Source organism: Castor canadensis, chromosome 2 (assembly GCF_047511655.1).
Source record: "Castor canadensis chromosome 2, mCasCan1.hap1v2, whole genome shotgun sequence".
In the NCBI taxonomy this organism is placed as follows: Eukaryota; Metazoa; Chordata; class Mammalia; order Rodentia; family Castoridae; genus Castor; species Castor canadensis.
Genome location: NC_133387.1, coordinates 123,889,704 through 123,911,872, shown reverse-complemented (window position 1 = coordinate 123,911,872; position 22,169 = coordinate 123,889,704). Strand labels below are relative to the sequence as shown.

Here is a 22,169-nt window from a genome sequence, read left to right as displayed (position 1 = left end):
ATGAGTTTTCATAGACTGAGAACACATAAAAATGGAGTTTAATTTCAATGTCTACATATGGGAGCTTTTCAGAATTTTGGGATTATTTGTGCATGTGTGAGTGAAGAAAATTCTACTTTGTTTTAGTCTACAGTTGGAATTCTCCAACTAGACTAAGATGTCAATTCCTCTCCCAACAAAAGTCAGCTAATTTGTGTGTTGACAGATGATGGGTAATTGTGTTAGCTACAGCCCTTTAGGAAAATGACTTCTTGATCCATATCTATGGATAAATGACCACAATGAGGGGGTGGAAGTGGAAATCGAGCAAGGCAGACAGTCAGAGAAGCTTTTCAGAGGACATCATTCTCTGTACTCATAAACCAGATAAAATTCTCTATACTCTTGTAAAATATTATATAAATTAAAATAAAATGTTTATCTTAAACTTCTGTAAGTAAAATTATTAGAAAGTTGCCTTTATTTTCTGGTGATTAATTTTTGTATAGTCACTATAGCATCTACTTTACATCTTGTCCATACGTCCTAAAAAGCACACAGAATATTTTACATGAGAAAAGCTAAAAGTGGTGAGATATTAATGCACCATTGCAAAATGAGGACATACTCCAGATAGATTTTCCTGAAATTGTGGCAATTCTAAATCACAGAGTCTATGTAGTGTCCTAGAGTGACACCATAGGCTTGCATTATAGTAACGTTTGCCAACACAGGTATGTCTCCCTTCTTGGAATCATCCCCACACTGATGTTGTGAAATGTTGGCTTCTAAAAAATCATCTGTATTCAAATGTATCATTTGTTTTACTTATGAGGGAACCAAACTTAAGTGATCAATATAACTTCTCTTCAAAAATATGCATAAGGATTGATTTGATGATTCCTTTTATTCAAAAAGTAACATTGCAATCCTTATAGGGAAATAAATGGATGACATTATAACCTTTCTTATGTTCAAATGGTCATGTTAGATAATAAAACAATATGATTGCTTCTCTAAGATTTTATTTCACACATTAGTAAAAGCAATGAGTAAATGGTGTGTAGGAGTAGAGGAGTAGACATCTGTTCTCTTCAGTTGCCCATGTGACACAGCAGGTGACTCAGTGGAGATGCGCCAAAGTCAAGTGGATGTATAGTCTTAGAAGTTCAAAGCCAAATTTAGTCAGCAGCCTGTCATAATGACCAAACTTGCTTAATCTTTGTATTGCTCTTTTTTTATCTCGATTTCTTAGTGTATAGATGATAGGATCCAAGGCAGGATTAATAGCAAATTCTACAATAAACAACTATTTGTTAATTGATGATATGGGGAATGGCCAAACAGAAAAATATGCTTGGGGTGAAAAAAAGAACAACCACAGTGGTGTGAGCTGATAAACTGACAAGTCCTATGCAGAATGTTTCCAAACAGTGACCAAAGTAAAGGCGTAAAAGGAAAAGCAGGAAAAAGGTGCCCATATTCATGAAGCCAGTGTTGTCAGCATCAGAAAACTCAAACTTTTCTCCATCTGTGCAAGCAAGTTTTATAATCCTGGGGAAGTCACAATAAAAGCTGTCTATTTTATTGGGACCACAATAAAAGAAAGTTAATAACAACCACTCTGGAAAAAAATTTAGAGGCTACTTAAAAAGGTAGACATTGATCTACCATTTGATCCAGCAATACCACTCTTGGGGATATACCCAAAAGACTGTGACACAGGTTACTCCAGAGGCACCTACACACCCATGTTTATTGCAGCACTATTCACAATAGCCAAGTTATGGAAACAGCCAAGATGACCCACCACTGATGAATGGATTAAGAATATGTGGTATCTATACACAATGGAATTTTACGCAGCCATGAAGAAGAACAAAATGTTATCATCCGCTGGTAAATGGATGGAATTGGAGAACATCATTCTGAGTGAGGTTGGCCTGGTCCAAAAGACCAAAAATCGTATGTTCTCCCTCATATGTGGACATTAGATCAAGGGCAAACACAACAATGGGATTGGACTTTGAGCACGTGATAAAAGCGAGAGCACGCAAGGGAGGGGTGAGGATAGGTAAGACACCTAAAAAGTTAGCTTAGCATTTGTTGCCCTTAACACAGAGAAACCAAAGTAGATACCTTAAAAGCAACTGAGGCCAATAGGAAAAGGGGACCAGGAACTAGAGAAAAGGTTAGATCAAAAAGAATTAACCCAGAAGGTAACACACACGCACAGGAAATCAATGTGAGTCAACGCCCTGTATAGCTATCCTTATCTCAACCAGCAAAAACCCTTGTTCCTTCCTATTATGGCTTATATTCTCTCTACAACAAAATTATAAATAAGGGCAAAATAGTTTCTGCTGGGTATTGAGGGGGTGGGGGAGAGGGAGGGGGCGGAGTGGGTGGTAAGGGAGGGGGTGGGGGCAGGGGGGAGAAATGACCCAAGGCTTGTATGCACATATGAATAATAAAAGAAAAAAAAAATAAAGTTCATTTGGAAACACAAAAGACTACAAATAGCCAAGGAAATACTGAACTAAATGAGCAATGCTGGAGGTAGCACAACTGACTTCAAACTGCAATGCAGAGTCATAGCAATAAAAACAGCATGATACTGGCACAAAAACAGATATGAAGACCAATGGAACGGAATAGAGGACCCAGATATGAATCCACACAGCTATGCCCACCTTATTTTTGACAAAGGTGCCAAAAATATACAATGGAAAAAAGATAACCTCTTCAACGAATGTTCTTGGTAAAAGTGGTTATCTGCCTGCAGAAAACTGAAACTAGATTCATGCCATATCCCTGTACTAGTATCAATTCAAAGTGGATTAAGGACCTTAATATCAGACCTGAAACTGTGAAGTTAACACACCAAAGAGCAGGGAATAATCTAGAAGCAGTAGGTATAGGCAAGGACTTTCCCAGTAGAACTCCAGGAGCCCAGCAACTAAGAGAAAAGATGGACAAATGGGACTACATGAAATTAAAATGATTCTGCACAAAAAAAGAAATGGTTTTTAAACCGAGGAGAACACCCACAGAGTGGGAGAAATATTTGCTAGCTACACATCAGACAAAGGGCTGATATCCAGAATATACAGGGAGTTTAAAAAAACTAAACTCCCCCAAAATCAATGAGCCAAAAAAGAAGTGGAAAACTGAACGAAACAAAAATTTTTCAAAGGAAGAAATCCAAATGGACAAAAAAAAAAAAAAAAAAAAACACGTGAAAAAATGCTCATCATTCCTGGCAATAAAGGAAATGCAAATCAAAACCACAGTATGATTCTACCTCACCCCTGGTAGAACAGTTAGCATCAAAGAAACCAACAACAACAAATGTTGGTGAAGATGGGGGATAAACGGAACCCTCATACACTGCTGCTGGGAAAGTAAGCTATTTCAACCTCTTTGAAAAACAGTATGGAGGCTTCTTTAAAAATTAAACATAGATCTGCCATATGATCCAGCAATACCACTCCTAGGGATATGCCCGAAGGAATGCGACTCAGGTTATTTCAAAGCACCTGCACACCCATGTTTATTGCAGCACTATTCAAAATAGCCAAGATATGGAAAAAAGTCAAGATGCCCCACTACCAATGAATGGATTAAGAAAATGTGGTGGTATTATGGAATTTTACTTGGCCACGAAAAAGAACAAAATTTTGTCATTCACAAGTAAATGGATGGAACTGGAGAACATCATCTTAAGTGAAGTTAGCCAGGCTCAGAAGGCCAAAATCATATGTTCTCTCTCATATGCAGATAATAGGCATAAAACAAATGCAGTAATATTATTGGACATGGGTTACACACTAAGGCAAGAATGTGCACAAGAGAAATAAGGAAAGGAAAGGAAACCTAAAACTTGAAAGTTTTTGATGTGCTTAATATAGAGGAGCAAAAAAGTAATCTTAAACTGGCAGTGGCCACTATGAGAAGGTGACCAGGAAGTAGTGCAGAGGTCAGACAGAGATGAACCAATGTACGTTGTAATACACAAGTGCATGGAAGCAAAGCTAGGAATCTCTTTGTACAGTTATCTTTATCTCAAGCTAGCAAAAATGCTGTCTTTCTTGTATCTCTTATGTTTTCTCTTCAACAAAATCAGAGAACAAGAAGGCAGAACAGGTTTCTGCCCAGAAGCTCCAGGGGGAAGGGGCAGGGAGTGGTGGCCCAAACAATGTGCAAATGTAAAATGAGAAGATTTTTTAAAAGGAAGAATAAAATGAAATAATAAGAAAAAAAAAATCCTTGCAACACTGAATACCTATTTCCCTCCTCCCTCAGCTATGGAAACCACTATCCTATTCTCTGCTTCTATGACTTTAATTATTTGAATCTTCATATAAGTGGAATCACACATTGTTTCCTTGACAGGTTTATCTCACTTAGTAGGTGTCCTTAACATTCATTCATGTTGTTACGAATGGAAGTATTTCCTGTGCAAGGTCCAATAACGCCTCATAATATGTATATGCCACATTTTTTCTGTTGGTTCATATGTCCATAGACACCTAAGTAGTTTAATATCATAACCATTGTTCATAATATTTCAATGAACACAGAAGTCAGTATCTCTTCAAAATAAGTATGTACACACAGTGAAAGGATTTTTTTCCAGTGAATTTCTGCAGGTTTTGATAACTTCTACACCATTTCACATTACTACCAAAAATGTACAAGGTTTCCAAGTTCTCCATGTCTGAGCAACATTTTTAATCTTTTCTCTAAGCATTCTTATCTTCCATTTCTACTAGTTTTTAATGATCTTGAGCCCAGCACTGAAAATGGTGCAATATTTCACTGTGTCTTCAGTTCAGGAGAAGTTTGAGGCCAGGGATCCCCAAGGAATGTGAAAGTAAAAGTCTTTCCAAACACTTAGCCCCACATAAAACACAGATACGAAATGTTTCCAGCCTAGATACTACATTTTTCATTGTATTTATGCCACCTGAGCTGAATTTCCTGTTGCACACACAGGTCACAGCAGAAAAGGAGTTGGACATTATTTCAGGTGTAGGGAGGAATTTATCTTCAAACTTGTTATGGGGGAAACATGGTTTCAGAAGTGATTGCTGCAGGTAAGTACATTCAGAAATCTCTGATTTTTGTACATTCACTTTTATTCATATCCACTAATCTCAGAATAATTTTTAGTTTCTGTTTACCACCATCTTTAGCTCCACATTGATCTTGGAGTTCTGAATGTGTTATTTAGTTATGTGTTTCACAAAAACATTATAGGAGTTTTTCCAGCTAATCCTTGAGACAAATGAAGTCCTTAAAGTAGTTTTTCTCAGTTACAAAAGGCAATGACCTTATAAATTCTTACAAATTCTCAGACCCTTAAGTGGGGTAGGCATGGATTTTATAGGACATTTAATTTACCAAAATATTTTCTAAATCTCTTTTGGGTTTTGTCTGTGCTACCAATTTTTCACAGTGTATGAGTAGCTTAAAAACCCAGATATTAACATTCATAACCCAAGATGATGACAATAAAATTTAATAAACATGAACTTTTTTGATAATGTTATTGGCATTTAAATTTGTCTACATTCATATTTCTTCACAGAGTAAACATCTTATTTCAAAATATTACTATTTTTTCTGGTTTTCTTTTTTATTTTATCACTTTAGGTTTAATTAAATGTGTATACATTGCTTGAGCCACCTCCCCACACTGCTGCTACTGGGCAGAACCTGTTCAACTTCTTGTTCTCCAATTTTGTTGAGATGATAAGAAAGACATAGCGTTTTGCTAGCTTGAGACACAGACATCTATACAGAGAGATTCCTAGCATTTCATCTATGCACGTGTGTATTACAACCAAGTTGGTTCATCTCTGCCAGACCTCTTCAAAGTTCCCTTCCCATAGTGGCCTCTGCCAGTTTAAGATTATTTTATTCACTTCTCAAAGTAAGCACATCAACCACATTCAAACTTTAGGTTTCATTCCCTTTCCCTTTTCCTCCTGTGCACATTCTCCTCTTAGCGTGTGGCTCATATCCAATAATATTACTGCATTTGTTTTAGGTCTAAAATCCTCATATGGGGAAGAACATGCACGTTTTGGCCTTTTGAGCCTAGTGAACATAATTTCCTCAAAATCAATTTGATTTTTTTCTAGCTTAAAAGTTATGTTGGAGGCTTTGGAATCAAACAGAACTCAGATTACATTCCAGTCAGCTCCTCACTGTAGTACTTGGGGAAACTAAATTTTCACATCTGAAAATGACCAAAAATATGATTATTAAAGTATAATGTTTAATGTGGGTTGCAAAGGCTGGCATATAATATCTGGTAATAGTTGACTTTTTGATCTTCCAGTTTCCATTCTAAAAGTCACTAAAGAAAAAGTACATACTAAGATAAATAAAGACAAAAAGAAGAGTAGAATTAGTAAGGGAGAAAAGGAAGGTGGAAAGAAGGAGAGCAATATTGAAGGAAGGACAACAGTTAAAGAGGGAGAGATAGAGGACAGAAGAAAGAAATTGGAAAAAACGAATTGCTTTTCTGGATTAAAATGTAAATATTAATCATTAAAGTAATTTAAGTAATGTGGATGAGTAGTTTAAATATGAGTGAACATAGAGGCTATTCTATTCCCCGTGATGACATTCAGGACTCAAAGTTGCTGACACACATCTACTGTTCAACCTACTCTCGAAAAGAAATCTTACCAGTTAGAGCTCAAGACGAGTCAATGTATGACAGCATGCACAGGACAAGAAATGGGTGATTTGGCAGAAATACACTGACATGAAGAAATTGAAACTGTCAATAAATACTATACACAATGCTAAGAATGAGCACTGAGCCTCTGGACTCTTTTGAACACAAATGTTCTATCTCAGGACATTTGATAACAGTTCCTCCCATGGTTGGTAATAGACTTTGGTTCAATTCAGGTTGCTCATGCATATCCACTTATCATAGATTTATGTCGGAGAATTACGTGTTTTGTTTCTGAAGTGTGTCATTAGATGACTTCCCTGTATCCATTCTGGGTGAGGCTTCAAATATATTTTAGAGCTATTCATTGAAGAAATTTCTGTCTGATTCCCAATAGAAGAGATAGATTCAATGCTTACAAAAAATGTTTTATGGAGAACATTTACTGCTGACATTTTAAATTAAAATATTCATTTTCACACCTGTGTGTAATGTACTTCTTCTGGGCAATTTATGACCTGCCTCTCTGGACTTAGGTACGTCTGTCTTGACACACGTCTATGCATGCATTTAAATTCAAGAAACACTTATATTAAATTTCAGGTTTAATGAAATGCTAAGAGATGTACCTGGATATTTTCTGCTTGTTTGAATGTTGAGTGTTTTCTTCTATTCCAGGTATCTGTAATTCACCAGTTCTTTGCATCTCAGTAGATCATACTGTACTGAATGGAGGAAGCAAACAAGTCTGTGGTTTCTGAGTTTATTTTTCAGGGATTTTGCACCTCTAAAGAACTCCAGATCTTCCTCTTCCTGCCATTTTCTACAATATACCTGATGACCTTTGTAGGTAACCTTTTTGTTGTGGTAGTGATCCTCACTGACCATCATCTCCACTCCCCTATGTACTTCCTGTTAGCCAATCTTTCATTTGTTGACTTCTGCCTTTCCTCAGTTACCACCCCAAAGCTGACCACAGACCTCCTACAGGACAGTAAAACCATTTCATTTGGGGGCTGTATGATCCAGATCCTCGGTGTGCACTTCCTCGGAGGGGCTGAGATGGTAATTCTTGTGACAATGGGTTATGACCGTTATGTGGCCATCTGCAAACCACTCCATTACAGCAGCATCATGGACAGACAGAAGTGCATTGGGCTAATTTGGGTATCATGGATCATTGGCTTTTTGCATTCCATAATTCAAGTGGTCATAATTCTGGGTTTGCCCTTCTGTGGACCCAGAGTAGTGGATAGCTTTTTCTGTGACATTCCTTTGGTGATGAAATTAGCATGTGTGGATACTGACACTTTAACAATAGTCATAAATTCTAATAGTGGTATTTATGCAACAACTTCTTTCATTCTCTTAATGATCTCCTATACTTACATACTATTAACTGTTTTACTTTACTCTAAAAATGGTGCATCAAAGGCACTCTCTACTTGTACATCCCACATCACAGTGGTGGTGCTGTTCTTTGGACCCTGCATTTTCATCTACCTATGGGCAGTCAATATCACTTGGGTGGATAAGTTTCTTGCTGTGTTTTACACAATAATCACACCTGTCCTTAATCCAGCCATTTACACACTTAGAAATAATGAGATTAAGAATGCCATTACAAGGCTGGGTCGTGGTTTAAGTGGTAGATCACTTGCCTAGCTAGTGCCTTGAGTTCAACCCTAAGTACTGCAATAATAATAATAATAATAATTAATAATAATATTAATGCCCTAAAGAAACTGGTAATTATCATGTGAACACAAGGTGTATTTGTGAGGTATCTCCTGTAATCAGAAACTCAGCTGTGTGCACTCCAGTTAGCCACATTTGATCATTACATTGAACTTCATAAATGATGCGTGCATTTCTGTAAGCTATGAGTGTTCACAGATGTAAGGTTTGTATATTTTTCATTATGAAAATATGTCCTAAAATACGATACACAGAATCTTGCTCCTTTGAGAAAATTATATTTCTGAATAAATATCCCTACGTGTAAGTTCAAAGATTTTACATTGGTGATAATAATGAAAGCTCTAAAAATAACATTTGCCACAATTTATTGAACACTACTTGTGTTCCCAAAACTATGCATGGCATTAGCCTAGATAATATTGTTTACAAAATACATAGTTTTCAGTACTCTCTCTTCTAAAACTGCAGCATCACATATCTAAATTAGCTAGAAATGATAATAAGATATTTGAATGTTCTGCATCCATGGAGAAAAGAAAATGATGAATGAATCAAAGCACAATACAATTACTCTTGCTCTCTGTGACAGAACCTCTGTAATGCAACATTTCTAATATTTTTTTCCTTAAATAAACAGGAAGAAGTGTTTATAATGTGAAATATTTTCTCAGTTATTAAATGAATTTTGTGATTGCAGTTTTATCTTACTTGAAGAAATAACAAGGACAGCTATTAGTATGTGGAAGGAGAAGGATTCATTGTTTCAAAGCAAAATAAATCTCCACGGCCAAAGAGAAGCCATCAATGACAAACACAGCACAATTCTCCATTCTCTGCAAAATTCAGATAGCTATGTGGTTATGGATTATGTGCCTAGCAAACTTTCTGCTTTCTTTTTTTTTTTCATTTTTCTTTTATTATTCATATGTGCATACAAGGCTTGGTTTATTTCTCCCCCCTGCCCCCACCCCCTCCCTTACCACCCACTCCACCCCCTCCCGCTCCCCCCCTCAATACCCAGCAGAAACTATTTTGCCCTTATCTCTAATTTTGTTGTAGAGAGAGTATAAGCAATAATAGGAAGGAACAAGGGGTTTTGCTGGTTGAGATAAGGATAGCTATACAGGGCATTGACTCACATTGATTTCCTGTGCGTGGGTGTTACCTTCTAGGTTAATTCTTTTTGATCTAACCTTTTCTCTAGTTCCTGGTCCCCTTTTCCTATTGGCCTCAGTTGCTTTAAGGTATCTGCTTTAGTTTCTCTGCATTAAGGGCAACAAATGCTAGCTAGTTTTTTAGGTGTCTTACCTATCCTCACCCCTCCCTTGTGTGCTCTCGCTTTTATCATGTGCTCATAGTCCAATCCCCTTGTTGTGTTTGCCCTTGATCTAATGTCCACATATGAGGGAGAACATACGATTTTTGGTCTTTTGGACCAGGCCAACCTCACTCAGAATGATGTTCTCCAATTCCATCCATTTACCAGCGAATGATAACATTTCGTTCTTCTTCATGGCTGCATAAAATTCCATTGTGTATAGATACCACATTTTCTTAATCCATTCGTCAGTGCTGGGGCATCTTGGCTGTTTCCATAACTTGGCTATTGTGAATAGTGCCGCAATAAACATGGATGTGCAGGTGCCTCTGGAGTAACAGTCTTTTGGGTATATCCCCAAGAGTGGTATTGCTGGATCAAATGGTAGATAGATGTCCAGCTTTTTAAGTAGCCTCCAAATTTTTTTCCAGAGTGGTTGTACTAGTCTACATTCCCACCAAAGAAACTTTCTGCTTTCTAAGGAAACTGTCACCTGACAACAACCTCCTCCCAAAATACACACAACCACACACAAACATACGAGTGACATATTTAATATGTGTGGGTTAAACATGTGTGTACACACATTTGTTTTTATGTGTATGTACTCATATGTCTGTTTGTGTATATTTTGGTTCATATGTGTGGTAAAATAGAGATGGAAATGCAGCCTATTTTATTGTTAGTTGCGTTGGATTGGGTAAGACTTTTATTTCAACATTGTACAGTCTTCTAAAACAAACTAAATTTTCTAATATTTAATATTCTATACAACTTGGTGTCATTTTCTGAGTAAAAGTGTATGCACACATTTTCACAAAATCTTAATGTCTACTTCATTCTTATATAGAAAAGCAATTCATAATTTCTTGGATCTCATGTCTGTACCAATATCTCATAAGCTGATAGTTAAAATCTATCTTCTCTCTACATAAAAAATAAAGGGTTCATGATAACACTACAACTGATGTAGCAAAAACAAATAAATAACTGTAGTAATGGTTTCCTCAAATCAGATTATTTTGGAAGCATTACTCATGTCTGTCTGCAGACCTGCATGGGAACATATGGTGACTTCCTGGAATATTATGGTGTGGCTTTATCTTACCTGCACTCATTTACATATTCCTCTATTCTTATTAGTCAAGAGTATTTCTTAAGTGATTTAAAGACCGCATATACCTTCCTCTTTCACCTGCCTATGGAAACAATATTACAACAGGACATCTTAACCAAGCTCTTGTTACAGTATATACTTAGTTTATGTAGATTTAAAATGATGTGTTAATGTCCAACCTGTCTATAGGTATGGGAATTTTATTTAACTCATCAGCAATTCAATGAGCTTCTCTTTAAAGGAATTTGTGTTTCAAAAGAATTACAATGGAAACTTAGAATCATTTTGAGCTGAAAACTAGTAAAAGTTTAAAAATAGAGAAAAATGTGTGGCACAGTTGCTTTCATTCTCCCAGAGACATTGTTACATTTAAAAAAAAAGGATAATATTCATATAAATGAATAATGTATCCATCTCAAAAAAATAAACTTAGGTAGAAGGACATAAGATCAAAAACTGAAGCTTTTTTAAAATTCAAAGTATGAATAAATCCCAAATTGGTTTTTCCAAAGACCAACAAAACTGATAAGAAGAGAAAGAAAACAGCACAAGTAATGAAAGCCAGGGCTGAAAAAGAAATTCAACAGATCCCACATCCTTTACAGAAATTATAATGTGATGTTACACCAATAAATTAAAGATTTACATGAAACGAACAATTAAAACAGTTACTGAAGCAAGAACATATTTTGTATTGGTGTGTATTCAATCTAAAAATATTGGCTTTCACTGTGACATTTTTGTAAGTGTACATAAGGTTTTTGAAGATGCTTCTCCCATGAATTACCCACACTTGTCTCCCCACCCTCTTCCCTGGGACCTAATGCCTACTAGTCCCTCTTCCACTTTCATGTCTGTCTTTTGGATTTGGACTTCTCTCACTTAACATGATGATCTCTAGTCCCATTCATTTTCCACCAAGTGACATGATTTCATTTTTTTGTTATTTTTGATTGGTATAAAACAATAAAATAAGGGGGTTCCATAGATGTGCACTTTGCACTTGGAGGAAGTTCACTCCTGCATTGTATTCCCATTCCCTCCTCCCTCCTTCCCCCTTTTCCAAAGTGTTTGGTGGGTTTGACTACACTGTCAACTATGGCTATATGTAATTGACTTCGATCCTCTTCACCCTTTTCTCCCCTCTCCCCTTCTCCCACTGATCCCTACCCCAAAGTGTCCTGCTTTTTTATTTATGTTCCATTATCATCATTAGGTCTAGATTCCACAAATGAGCAAAAAGATGCAATACTTGGATTTTGAACTTGGCTTATCTCACACAACATCATGATCTCCAGTTCCATCCATTTTCCTGAAAATGACATAATATCAGTTTTCTTTATGGCTGAGTAATATTTGTTTATCTATTCATCAGTTGTTGGGTTCCACAGTTAGGTTCTTGTGAACAGAGCTACAATAAACATGGGTATACAGATATCTCTCTTGTATGTTGAGTTGAACTACTTCAGATATATGACCAAAAGGGTATAGCTGGGTCATAAGGTAGGTCTATTTTTAGTTTGTTGAGGAGTCTCCATGTGGATTTCCTAGTGGTTATACAGATTTATGTTCCCACCAACAGTGTATGAGGGTTCCTTTTGGCTGCATCCTTACCAACAATCATTTTGTTAGCTTTCTTCATGACAGCCCTTCTGACTGGGGTGAGGTGTAATTTTAGTGTAGTTTTAATTGGTATTTCCTTTATGGTTAAAATTTTGTATGTTTTTCATGTATTTGTTAATCATTTGTATTTCCCCTGAGAACTGTGTTCAACTTTTTACACATATATTAATTTAATATTTGGCTCTTTTGCAATTTAATTTTTGAGATCTTTCTATATTCTGGATATTAGTCCTTAATTCATTGAATAGCTGTTGAAGATTTTCTCTCAATTGTTTGTTGTCTTTTGATTTTGATAATTGTTTCTTTGATTTACAGAAACTTTTTAATTAGAAACAGTTCTACATGGCAATTTTTACTCTTATTTTCTGGGTATTTGGAGTCCTACTCACAAAATGGTTACCTATGCCTGTATCTTCCAGAGCTCCCCTATGTTTTCCTGTAGTAGTTTCAAAATTTCAGATCTCAAGGTGAGTTAGGGATCCAGTTTCAGTCTTCTGCATGTAGATAACCAGTTTTCAAGCACCATGTGTTAAAGGGGCTGTACCTGTGTAGTTTTATTTCTGGGTCTTCTATTCTGTTCCATTGGTCTTTATGTCTGCTTTTGTGCCATTACCATGCTGTTTTTCTCACTATGGCTCTGTAGTATAATTTGAAGTCGGATACTGTGATTCCTCCCATGTTACTCTTTTTGCTCAGGACTGCTTTTGCTATGTGGGGTTTCTTATGCTTCTGTGTGAATTTTAGTATTGACTCTTCTAGTTCTATAAAGAATGATATTGGAAATTTGATGGACATTGCATTGAGACTATAGGTTGCTTTTGATAGAATAACTATTTTCACAGTATTAATTCTACCAAACTGTAAACATGGGATGTCTTTCAGTCTTCTGGTTTCTTCTTCAATTTCTATCTTTAAAGTTTTATATTGTTCATTGTAGAGGTCTTTTACCTCCTTGTCTTTGTTTATATCTAGACAAATTGAGCCTGCTTTGAGGAATTGTATTTCCAGTTTCTTTCTCAATCACTTAATTGTTAGTATATAGAAAAGCTACTGATTCATTTGGTAGTGCTGTAGCTGAATTCAGGGCCTCATGCTTGCTAGAGAAGTACTCTAACACTTGAGTCATGCCTCCAGCCCCAGAGTTACTGATTATTGCATATTGATTTTGTATCCTGTTAGGTGACTGAAAGAATTTATAGGATCTAGGAGTTTTCTGGAGTTTTTAGGATCTTTTAAGTATAGTATACCACCTATGAATAGGGTAATTTCACCTCTTACTTCCTTATTTGAATTTCTTTTATTTCTGTTTATTGACTTACTGCTCTGACTAGGAATTCCAGTACAAGAAGAATAAGAATGCAAATGTGTAAAAATAAGGATGTGGAGACAATCAGCCTCATCTCATCCTTGTCTTTAGAGGACATGAATTCAGTTTCCTCCATTTAATATGATGTTGGATGTAGGTTAGTCATATATGTCTTTTATTGTGTTTGGGGATCCTTCCTTTTTGCTAGTGTCATTAGTGCTTTTGTCATGAAGGGATGTTGAATACTTACAAAAGGCTTTTGCGGCATCAATTCAAATGATCATTGCCCTTATTTCTGTTCAGAATGTATTACATTCATTGACTTACATATGTTGAACCATTTTTACATCCCTACAATTAAGCCAACTTCATCATGATGTTAAATCTTTTCTTGTGCTGTTAACTTCAACTTGAAAGTATTATATTGAGAATTTTTCCATCCATGCTCACCAAAGTGCTTTATCTATAATTCTCCTTTTTGTTATTGTATCCTTGCCTAGTTTTGGAATGAGTACAATACTGGATTCATATAAACAGGTTGGTTTATTCCTGCCCTTTGTAACTCATGGAAAAGTTTGAGGAATATTGTGTTAGTTCTTCCTTAAAGGTTTGATAGAATTCAGCAGTGAATCCACAGGGTCCTGGGCTTTCTTTGTTGGGAGACGACTACTGCTTTAATTTCCTTGCTTGTTACAGATATTTTTAAGAGAGTGCTATCCTCTTGAGTCAATTTATACAGAGCATATGAATCTAGAAATTTATCCATTTATTCTACATTGTGCAATTTCTTACACTGTAGTTTTCAAAGTATTTTCTGATGATCCTCTATATTTCCATGGTGTAAAATATAAACATATATATATATATATATATATATATATATACATATATACATATATATATATATATATATATATATATATACATATATACTCAAAGCTGTCAACTTTTCTCTCAGCACTGACTTTGCTATACTCCAAAGGCTCTGATAGGTTGTGTTTTTATTCTCATTAGATTCTGGGAACATTTTAATTTCCCCCTTATTCTTTCAATGACCCCACTGGTCATTTAACCATGAACTTTACATCTCCATGCATTTGAAAATTTTCTGTAGTTTCTTTTTGCAGTCAGTTTCTAGTTTTATTCCTTTGTAATCTGGTAGAATACAGGAGGTTAGTTGTATCTTCTTAAATTTGTTAAGACTTGCTGTAAGTCCTAAAATATGATGTATTTAGGAGAATTTTCCATGGGCTGCTGAGAAGAGTTTATACTGTGTTGCGGTTAGTTGAACTACTCTGTAGATGTCTATTAAGTTTATTTGGTCATTAGTGTAAATTGTTTCAGATATTTTTTTGCTGAAGGACCTGTCTATTGGTGAGAATAGACTATTGAAGTCTGCCACTGTTCGTGTTTTAGGGCCTATCTGTGTATTTAAGTCCAGCAGTACATATTTAATGAAGCTGGTAACATCAGTATTTGGTACTTGTATAGTAACACTTATTTCTTCTTGATGGATTATTCTCATTATTAATAGGAAGAGACTAGCATTGTTTCTTGTGACTAATGTTGATTTGAAGTCTAACTTATAAAATATGAGTATCATATAAATCCATTTTTTTGGAGATCTTTTTTCCACCATTGCACCCTAACCTAGTGTTTATCTTTGTCAATAAGATGCTCCTTTTCTAAGAAACAAATACTGGGTATTGCTTTTTAATCCAGCTCACCATTCCACATCTCTTGATTGGAGAATTGAGACCACTGACATTCAGGGTTGATGTTGCATGCAGAATTGCATATCATTTTTTGTTTTGTGATGTTTACTTTTTCCCATTCCTCACTTGCTAATCTACTTACCTAGTGGGATTTATTCTTTCCGATGTTTTCCATTTAGCGTCCTCTTTTGTATATAAGATTAAGTAACATGCAGTTCTGGTTTGATGTTCATTAATTCCTTCAGCTTTTGTTTATCACTAAAGTTTTTTATATAAAGTATAGACTTACATAACGAGAAAAAATAGCAACTAAGGTAGAGAATAGATCTCCTAAGCTCTGTGACTCCAGAAACCTCCTTGAGATGCAGTAGCCACATTCTGATTGCTCCAAGCCAAAATAATAACCACCATCACATTAGGTCCTGGTAAAATTCAAAGATGGACCCTTAACTCAGCCTTTAATTACACCTAAAAGCCATGAAAATCCTGCCTGGTACAGCCATTAAGGTGTGTCTGGCATCAGGCCCTGGGAAAAAAGTCTCTGGCCACTTCTCATTACTCTTTCTTTTTTTTTCTTCTTTCCTTCTTCTCCCAACAAGTAGAAAACAGAGCATCAATCAGAATCAAACCCTGTGAAATCCTGGACCCATAGCCCATGGAAAGCCTCCTTACACCACGCTGCAGTGAAAACAACATCTCCATTTCTACCCACAAGCTGGCTAAAAAGCTTCCTGCATTGAAATGCAGAAGTAACAAGTGAGCATCATGGGACCACAACACAGTTCCCCTACCCACTCCTCCATCCCAATCCGGAAAAAAATCCAACACAACTGCTGGCCAGACTGAACCCACCCCAGCAAAACCGAAAGATATAAACCATGAACTGTAAGTTAACACTGACATAAGAGGTAGGTGTGGAATTCTGAATGTGCCCAGGAGAACATGGGAGGGACAAAGAGCTGATCTCTCACTTCTGAACTGTCGGGGGTGTGGCAAGGAACAAAAGTTCTCAGTGCTACACTCTCAGGGATGTGCCATAAAGCAACAAAGACTGAGAACTGAGGCATGCCAACAAGCCAACTGCCTAGTGGAGCTGCAGGCACCCAGCAAAAATTGGGTGAGGCATAAGGGCTAAGAGAGGGAATGGAATGATAAACTAACCTCCCACAGCAGGGCAGGAGGTTGATACCAGAGCTGCTCTCTGGGAAGGGGTCGGGGAGAAGCTGACCAACCAAGCTGCAGTTGAAGAGCAACACAGCTGCTGCCTGTTGAAAACCCTCTGACAACCCCGCATGAGCTGGCAATCTTACCTCACCTCACAACTCCAACTAATCTAGTGGACAGAAGGGTCAAATGCCACTCACAAGCCAGTCACCTGGTGAGACCACATCAGAGCTTCTGCTTGAACACCAATACCAGAATTGGACACCTAAGGAATGACTCCAGAACTTTTATTAATAGACTGAACTTTCTGAGGTACCTGAACATGGTGGGGATTTTTTATTGTGTTTCTTTCTTTCTTTATCTTTTTTTATTACTGTAATATTAACTCCATCATCACTATTCTCATACTCTTTACTCTCTCATTCTTCCAAACTACATTCCATTGTTCTCCCTCCAAACTACTATTTCTGCCCCTTCTCATCCACTCTTTCTCATCTTCACCTCCACCTTCAAACCTCCCCCAACCTGTCACCACACTACCCCTCCCTCCTACATACTCACCCCCTGCTGACTATCCTACTGTACCAACTGCACAAAACCCCAGACCCCCGCAATCCCTGACACAAACACCCTCCACTATAACAATAGAAATACACCAAAACACACACAAGGGTCACAAAACCCAGCAGCCTCCATACCTATTAACCCACTCACCTACTCCTTTTCTCACCCATTTTTAGTGCCACTTTTACCAGTTAACCATAATCTTTAACTAGCTTAATAACCATAACCCCTTCTCTATTGCTACTCTTTATACATATTATCATCATGGGGTTTTCTATATAATATGTTAACAACTGGTCTGGTGTTGAACCTGTGAACTTGTTAATGCTAAATTACACCTCCAGACCAGCGTCAGCTAGAGTACATCAACCTAGCTAACAAACAAGTCAGCCACAGTACAACAATTGAATCAGGGAAAGAAAATAGGCAATAAAATCCATCAACTAGCCTACCAAAAATATAGTGGTACAGCACCATGAGGAGCATTAGAAAGAAGAAGAAAGGATGGAAACCACTCTGCTCAAAGTAAAAAAATTCAATACAGGATTCATTCAATAGGAAATGAAAAAAAATGGTTACCCAGTTCCTCACCTCGACAAAATAATGATAAATGTAACTCAGGATCTCAGTGATGCCCGAAAAGAAAAAGACTCCAAGAAGAAATCTGGGACAAAATCTCTGAGAATTTCATGGAGAAGATATTAATTATGGTTACCCAGAATGTACAAAATACACTCAAGAAATTTCAAGTCACCAAAAGTAAAGAACATGAGATGACACAGAAGCAAATAAAGGAACACAGAAAGGACCTCAGAAAACACCAAAGTGCTCTATAAAAAGAGAGATACATGAATTAAAGAGAACAACACAAATTATAAAAGAGTAGTAGATCAAAGAACTGGAAAATCTTAGAAGAAAAATTAAAACAGAAATCCTGGAAATAAAAAGTCCCTATAGGTAAACAAAAAACCCAGTGGAAGGCTACTCCAGCAGATTAGAACAAGTGGAAAACAGAATCTCAGAGCTAGAAGATAAAATAGAAATAAAAGAAAAAAAAAACCGAAGAAATCTTAGTCAAACAACTCAAGAGCTGTGAAAGGAATATCCAAGAGATCAGCGACTCCATTAAAAGACCAAACCTGAGAACCATGGGGGCATTGAAGAAGAAGAGTTGCAAACCAAAGGGATACATAACATATTCAATAAAATAATAGCAGAAAACTTCCCAAATCTCAAGAAAGCTTTGCCCATTCAGGCACAGGAATCCTCCAGGACACCAAACAGACTTGATCAAAATAGAACAATCCCATGACATATTATCATCAAAAAACCAAGCACAGATAACAGAGAAATACTATTGAAGGCTATAAGAGAGAAAAAAACCAAATAACATATAAAGGTAAACTCATCAAAATAACAGCAGATTTCTCAATGGAAACTTTAAAAGCAAGAAGGGCATGGAGTGAGGTATTTCAGTCACTGAATGAAAATAACTTCAACCCTAGGATACACTACCCAGAAAAACTATCATTAAACATTTATACAGCAATAAAAGTCCTCCACAATAAACATGCACTAAAACCATATATGCCCACCAATCCACCACTACAGAAGATTCTACAAGGAATTCTGCACACAGAAGATGAAAGCAAGCAAAACCATGAGAGGATGGGAATCATCAAACCACAGGAGAAGAAAAGAAAAGCAATCAGAGAGTAGCATTGACTCAACTGCACACAATCAAATCCTTAAACCAAAATAAACACTAAATGGCAGGAATCACTACATACCTAATTGTATTAACTCTGAATGTCAATGGACTCAACTCCCCCATCAAAAGACACCAGTGGGCAAAGTGGATTAAAAAGGAAGATCTGACAACCTGTTGTTTACAAGGGACACATCTTATTGACAGAAATAGACACTAGCTTAGGGTGAAAGACTGGAAGAATATTTATCAAGCTAATGGCCCTCTAAAACAGGCAGGAGTAGCAATACATATATCAGACAAAGAAGGCTTTGAACTTACATTAGTCAAACAAGATAAAGAAGGACACTTCATACTAATAAAAGGTGCAATACATAAAAAAGTAATAATTATCCACTTTAATGCACCCAATGTCAGTGCACCCAATTTCATCAAACACACACTAAAGGATTTAATAGCACAGGTAGACTCCAAACATTGGTAGTGGAAGACTTTAGCACCCTTTATCACCAATGGATAGGTCATACAAACAAGAAATCCTAGAATTAAATGACATCATACATCAAATGGACCTAACTGATATCTTCAGAATATTTCATCCAACAATACAGTATACCTTCTTTTCAACAGCCCATGGAACTTTCTCCAAAATAGATCCGATCTTAGGACACAATCAAACCTCAGCAAATATAATAAAATAGAAACAACTCCCTGCATTTTATCTGATCACAATGCACTAAAACTAGGTCACAACAATAAAAACAACAGCATAAAACATACAAAAAATTAGAGGCTGAATAATACATTGCTCACTATCAGTGGTTCATACCAAAAATAAGAGAGGAAATAAAATAGGTCCTGGAAGCTAATGAAAATCAAAACACAACCTACTGGAACCTATGGAACACAGCAAAGGCAATCTCAGAGGAAAGTACATAGCTATGAGTGCATATATTAAAAGGACAGAAAGATCTCAAGTAAACAAGTTATGCCCTAACTCAATCTCCTAGAAAAGCAAGAGCAAGCAAAATTGAAAACAAGAATAGGGAAAGAAATAATAAAACTAAGGGCTGAAATTAAGTAGGGACCCAAACAACCATACAAGGAATCAATGGAAAAATAAAGCTGGTTCTTTGAAAAAATAAACAAGATTGACAAGCCCCTGGCAAATTGACTAAAATGAGGCGGGAAAAGACCCAAATTAGTAAAATCAGAACCAAAAAAGGGCAGATAACAACAAATACCATGGAAATTGGGGAATCATCAGAGACTACTTTGAGAAACTGTGTTCCAATATATTGGAAAATCTTGAAGAAATAGACAAATTTCTAGATACCTATGACCATCCGAAATTGAGCCAAGAAAATATTAACCACAAAAACCAATCTGTAACAAGTAATAAAATTGAACCAACAATAGTGGAGGGGGTGGGGGCAGGGGGGAGAAATGACCCAAGTCTTGTATGCACATATGAATAATAAAAGAAAAAAAAAAGAAAACTGAGACATAGCATAGATCACACCTGTTACCCAGCTAATAACTACAAATGAAGCACATCTCTTAGGGCTCATGATGTTAAGTAGTGAAGAAGCTGACAGATTGCTGTGCACCTGTCAAATCCCATGGCTGTGAGTAACACCACCTCTGCTCCTCCCATGATGTGGATGAAGTATAATTGCACCATGGAGCTTTGGAAAGAGATGACTTTGTGTTCTTTAAAAAGGTCTGAGATCATTTTGGGAACTGTGGTGGAGAGACCCAGGTCAAGGAGGGACATGTTAGTCAATATGTAGTACATACGGGACTGTAAGTGTGAATCAGCAATACCAAAAACACAATGAAGAGATTTCCCAGAATGATCCCTAAGTAGAGCAAGGAGAATGTCAATCTGAGAAAAATTATATTTTCCCAAGAACTAGAGAGTACCAGCAACACAAAATCAGCAACTGAGTCATTTAGTCCATCCATTCATCTGTGCAGAGGAGCTGATTGCAAACCATCTATCAGTAGAAAATGGGAAAGGGCACGATCAGTGGAATTAAAGTATATTTCCCACCTGTGATACCTCCTTCTGTTAGGTACAAAATCTGGAGTTAGTAAACATTTACTTGGCTAACAAAATAAGTCAATGAAATAGAGAAGTAGTAACATGACAAGGAAAGGGATTACACAAACAGAAATAATTTTATGAATGTATTAGTGGGATGCATTTGGTTTGCTTCTTTTTTATTCCATGGTGAGACATTTTGTTATATTTGTTTTGCTGGCAAATTCTAAGTATTTTCATTTGTCTCTTTTCTGTTTTTACAGTCTAAGTATCACAGGAGACAGATGCATTCCCACAGTATCCTCCTGCACTAACTTACAAACTTTTCTTCCCCAAATTCCTTATTACACTGGTGCAGTAAAGATTTTAGGCTAAGTCTTTTAAGGATATTTCATCTGTGTTTTTGTTTTTTAAAGTTAAAAGAGTATTTTTGGCAAGCACGTATGAATTGCACATTAAAGTGTGTGCTGTGGAGTTCAGTACATGCATGCAATGTGCACTGACATAATCCAAACTCCTTTTTATCCACACTCCCTATTTCCTGATTTTCTACCTCTATTAATCACATTGCACACTGAGATTGATTTTTTTGATGAGATGGGTTTGACTCAGGACTTCACCTTTGCAAAGCAGGCAGTCTACCTCTTGAGCCACACCTACAATCCATTTTGTTCTGGTTATCTTGGCGATGGGGGGGTCTCACAATCTGTTTGCCTGGCCTGGCCTCAAAATAAGATCTTTTCATCTCAGTCTCCCAAACTTCTGGGATTACAGTTGTGAGCAGACAGTGCCCACCTGAGAACTGACTTTTGAAATGTTTCCACATATGTGGAAGAACATACGATACATTTTTTTTCATTTCTGACTTCTTTCACTAATCATAATGTCCTCCATTTTCATCCATTTCACTCCAAATTACAAGATTACACTTTTTTGGCTGAATACCATTCCACTGTGTATGTGCACCCCTCTTCTGTTGTTGGATATTATGGTTGATTCCATGTCTGCAGCGTTGTGAATAGTGCAGCAATAATCATGGGCACACAGGTGTCTCTCAGTGTGCTGACTTCGTGTTTTCTAGGGCATTATCTCTCTTTCTCTCTCTCTTTCTCTCTCTAGATCTCTACCTATATAGATATAGATATAGATAGATACAGAGATAGAAAGATAGACTGATATATCTTTCCCTTTCTTTTTTCCATTCTCTCTCTCTCACAGTCTTCCTTTGAGATT

The 22,169-nt window shown here is 36.6% G+C and overlaps 1 protein-coding gene and 1 pseudogene across 1 annotated transcript; one reads left to right on the top strand and one right to left on the bottom strand.

The window, feature by feature from the left end:
- Nucleotides 1–1,102: 1,102 nt before the first annotated feature.
- LOC141418185 (olfactory receptor 4F21-like) lies at nucleotides 1,103–20,857 on the bottom strand (annotated as a pseudogene).
- LOC141416861 (olfactory receptor 4F4-like) lies at nucleotides 7,403–8,338 on the top strand. Its single transcript, XM_074054597.1, has one exon. It carries the CDS (start codon nucleotides 7,403–7,405, stop codon nucleotides 8,336–8,338), a length of 936 nt encoding a protein of 311 aa, XP_073910698.1.
- Nucleotides 20,858–22,169: the final 1,312 nt, after the last annotated feature.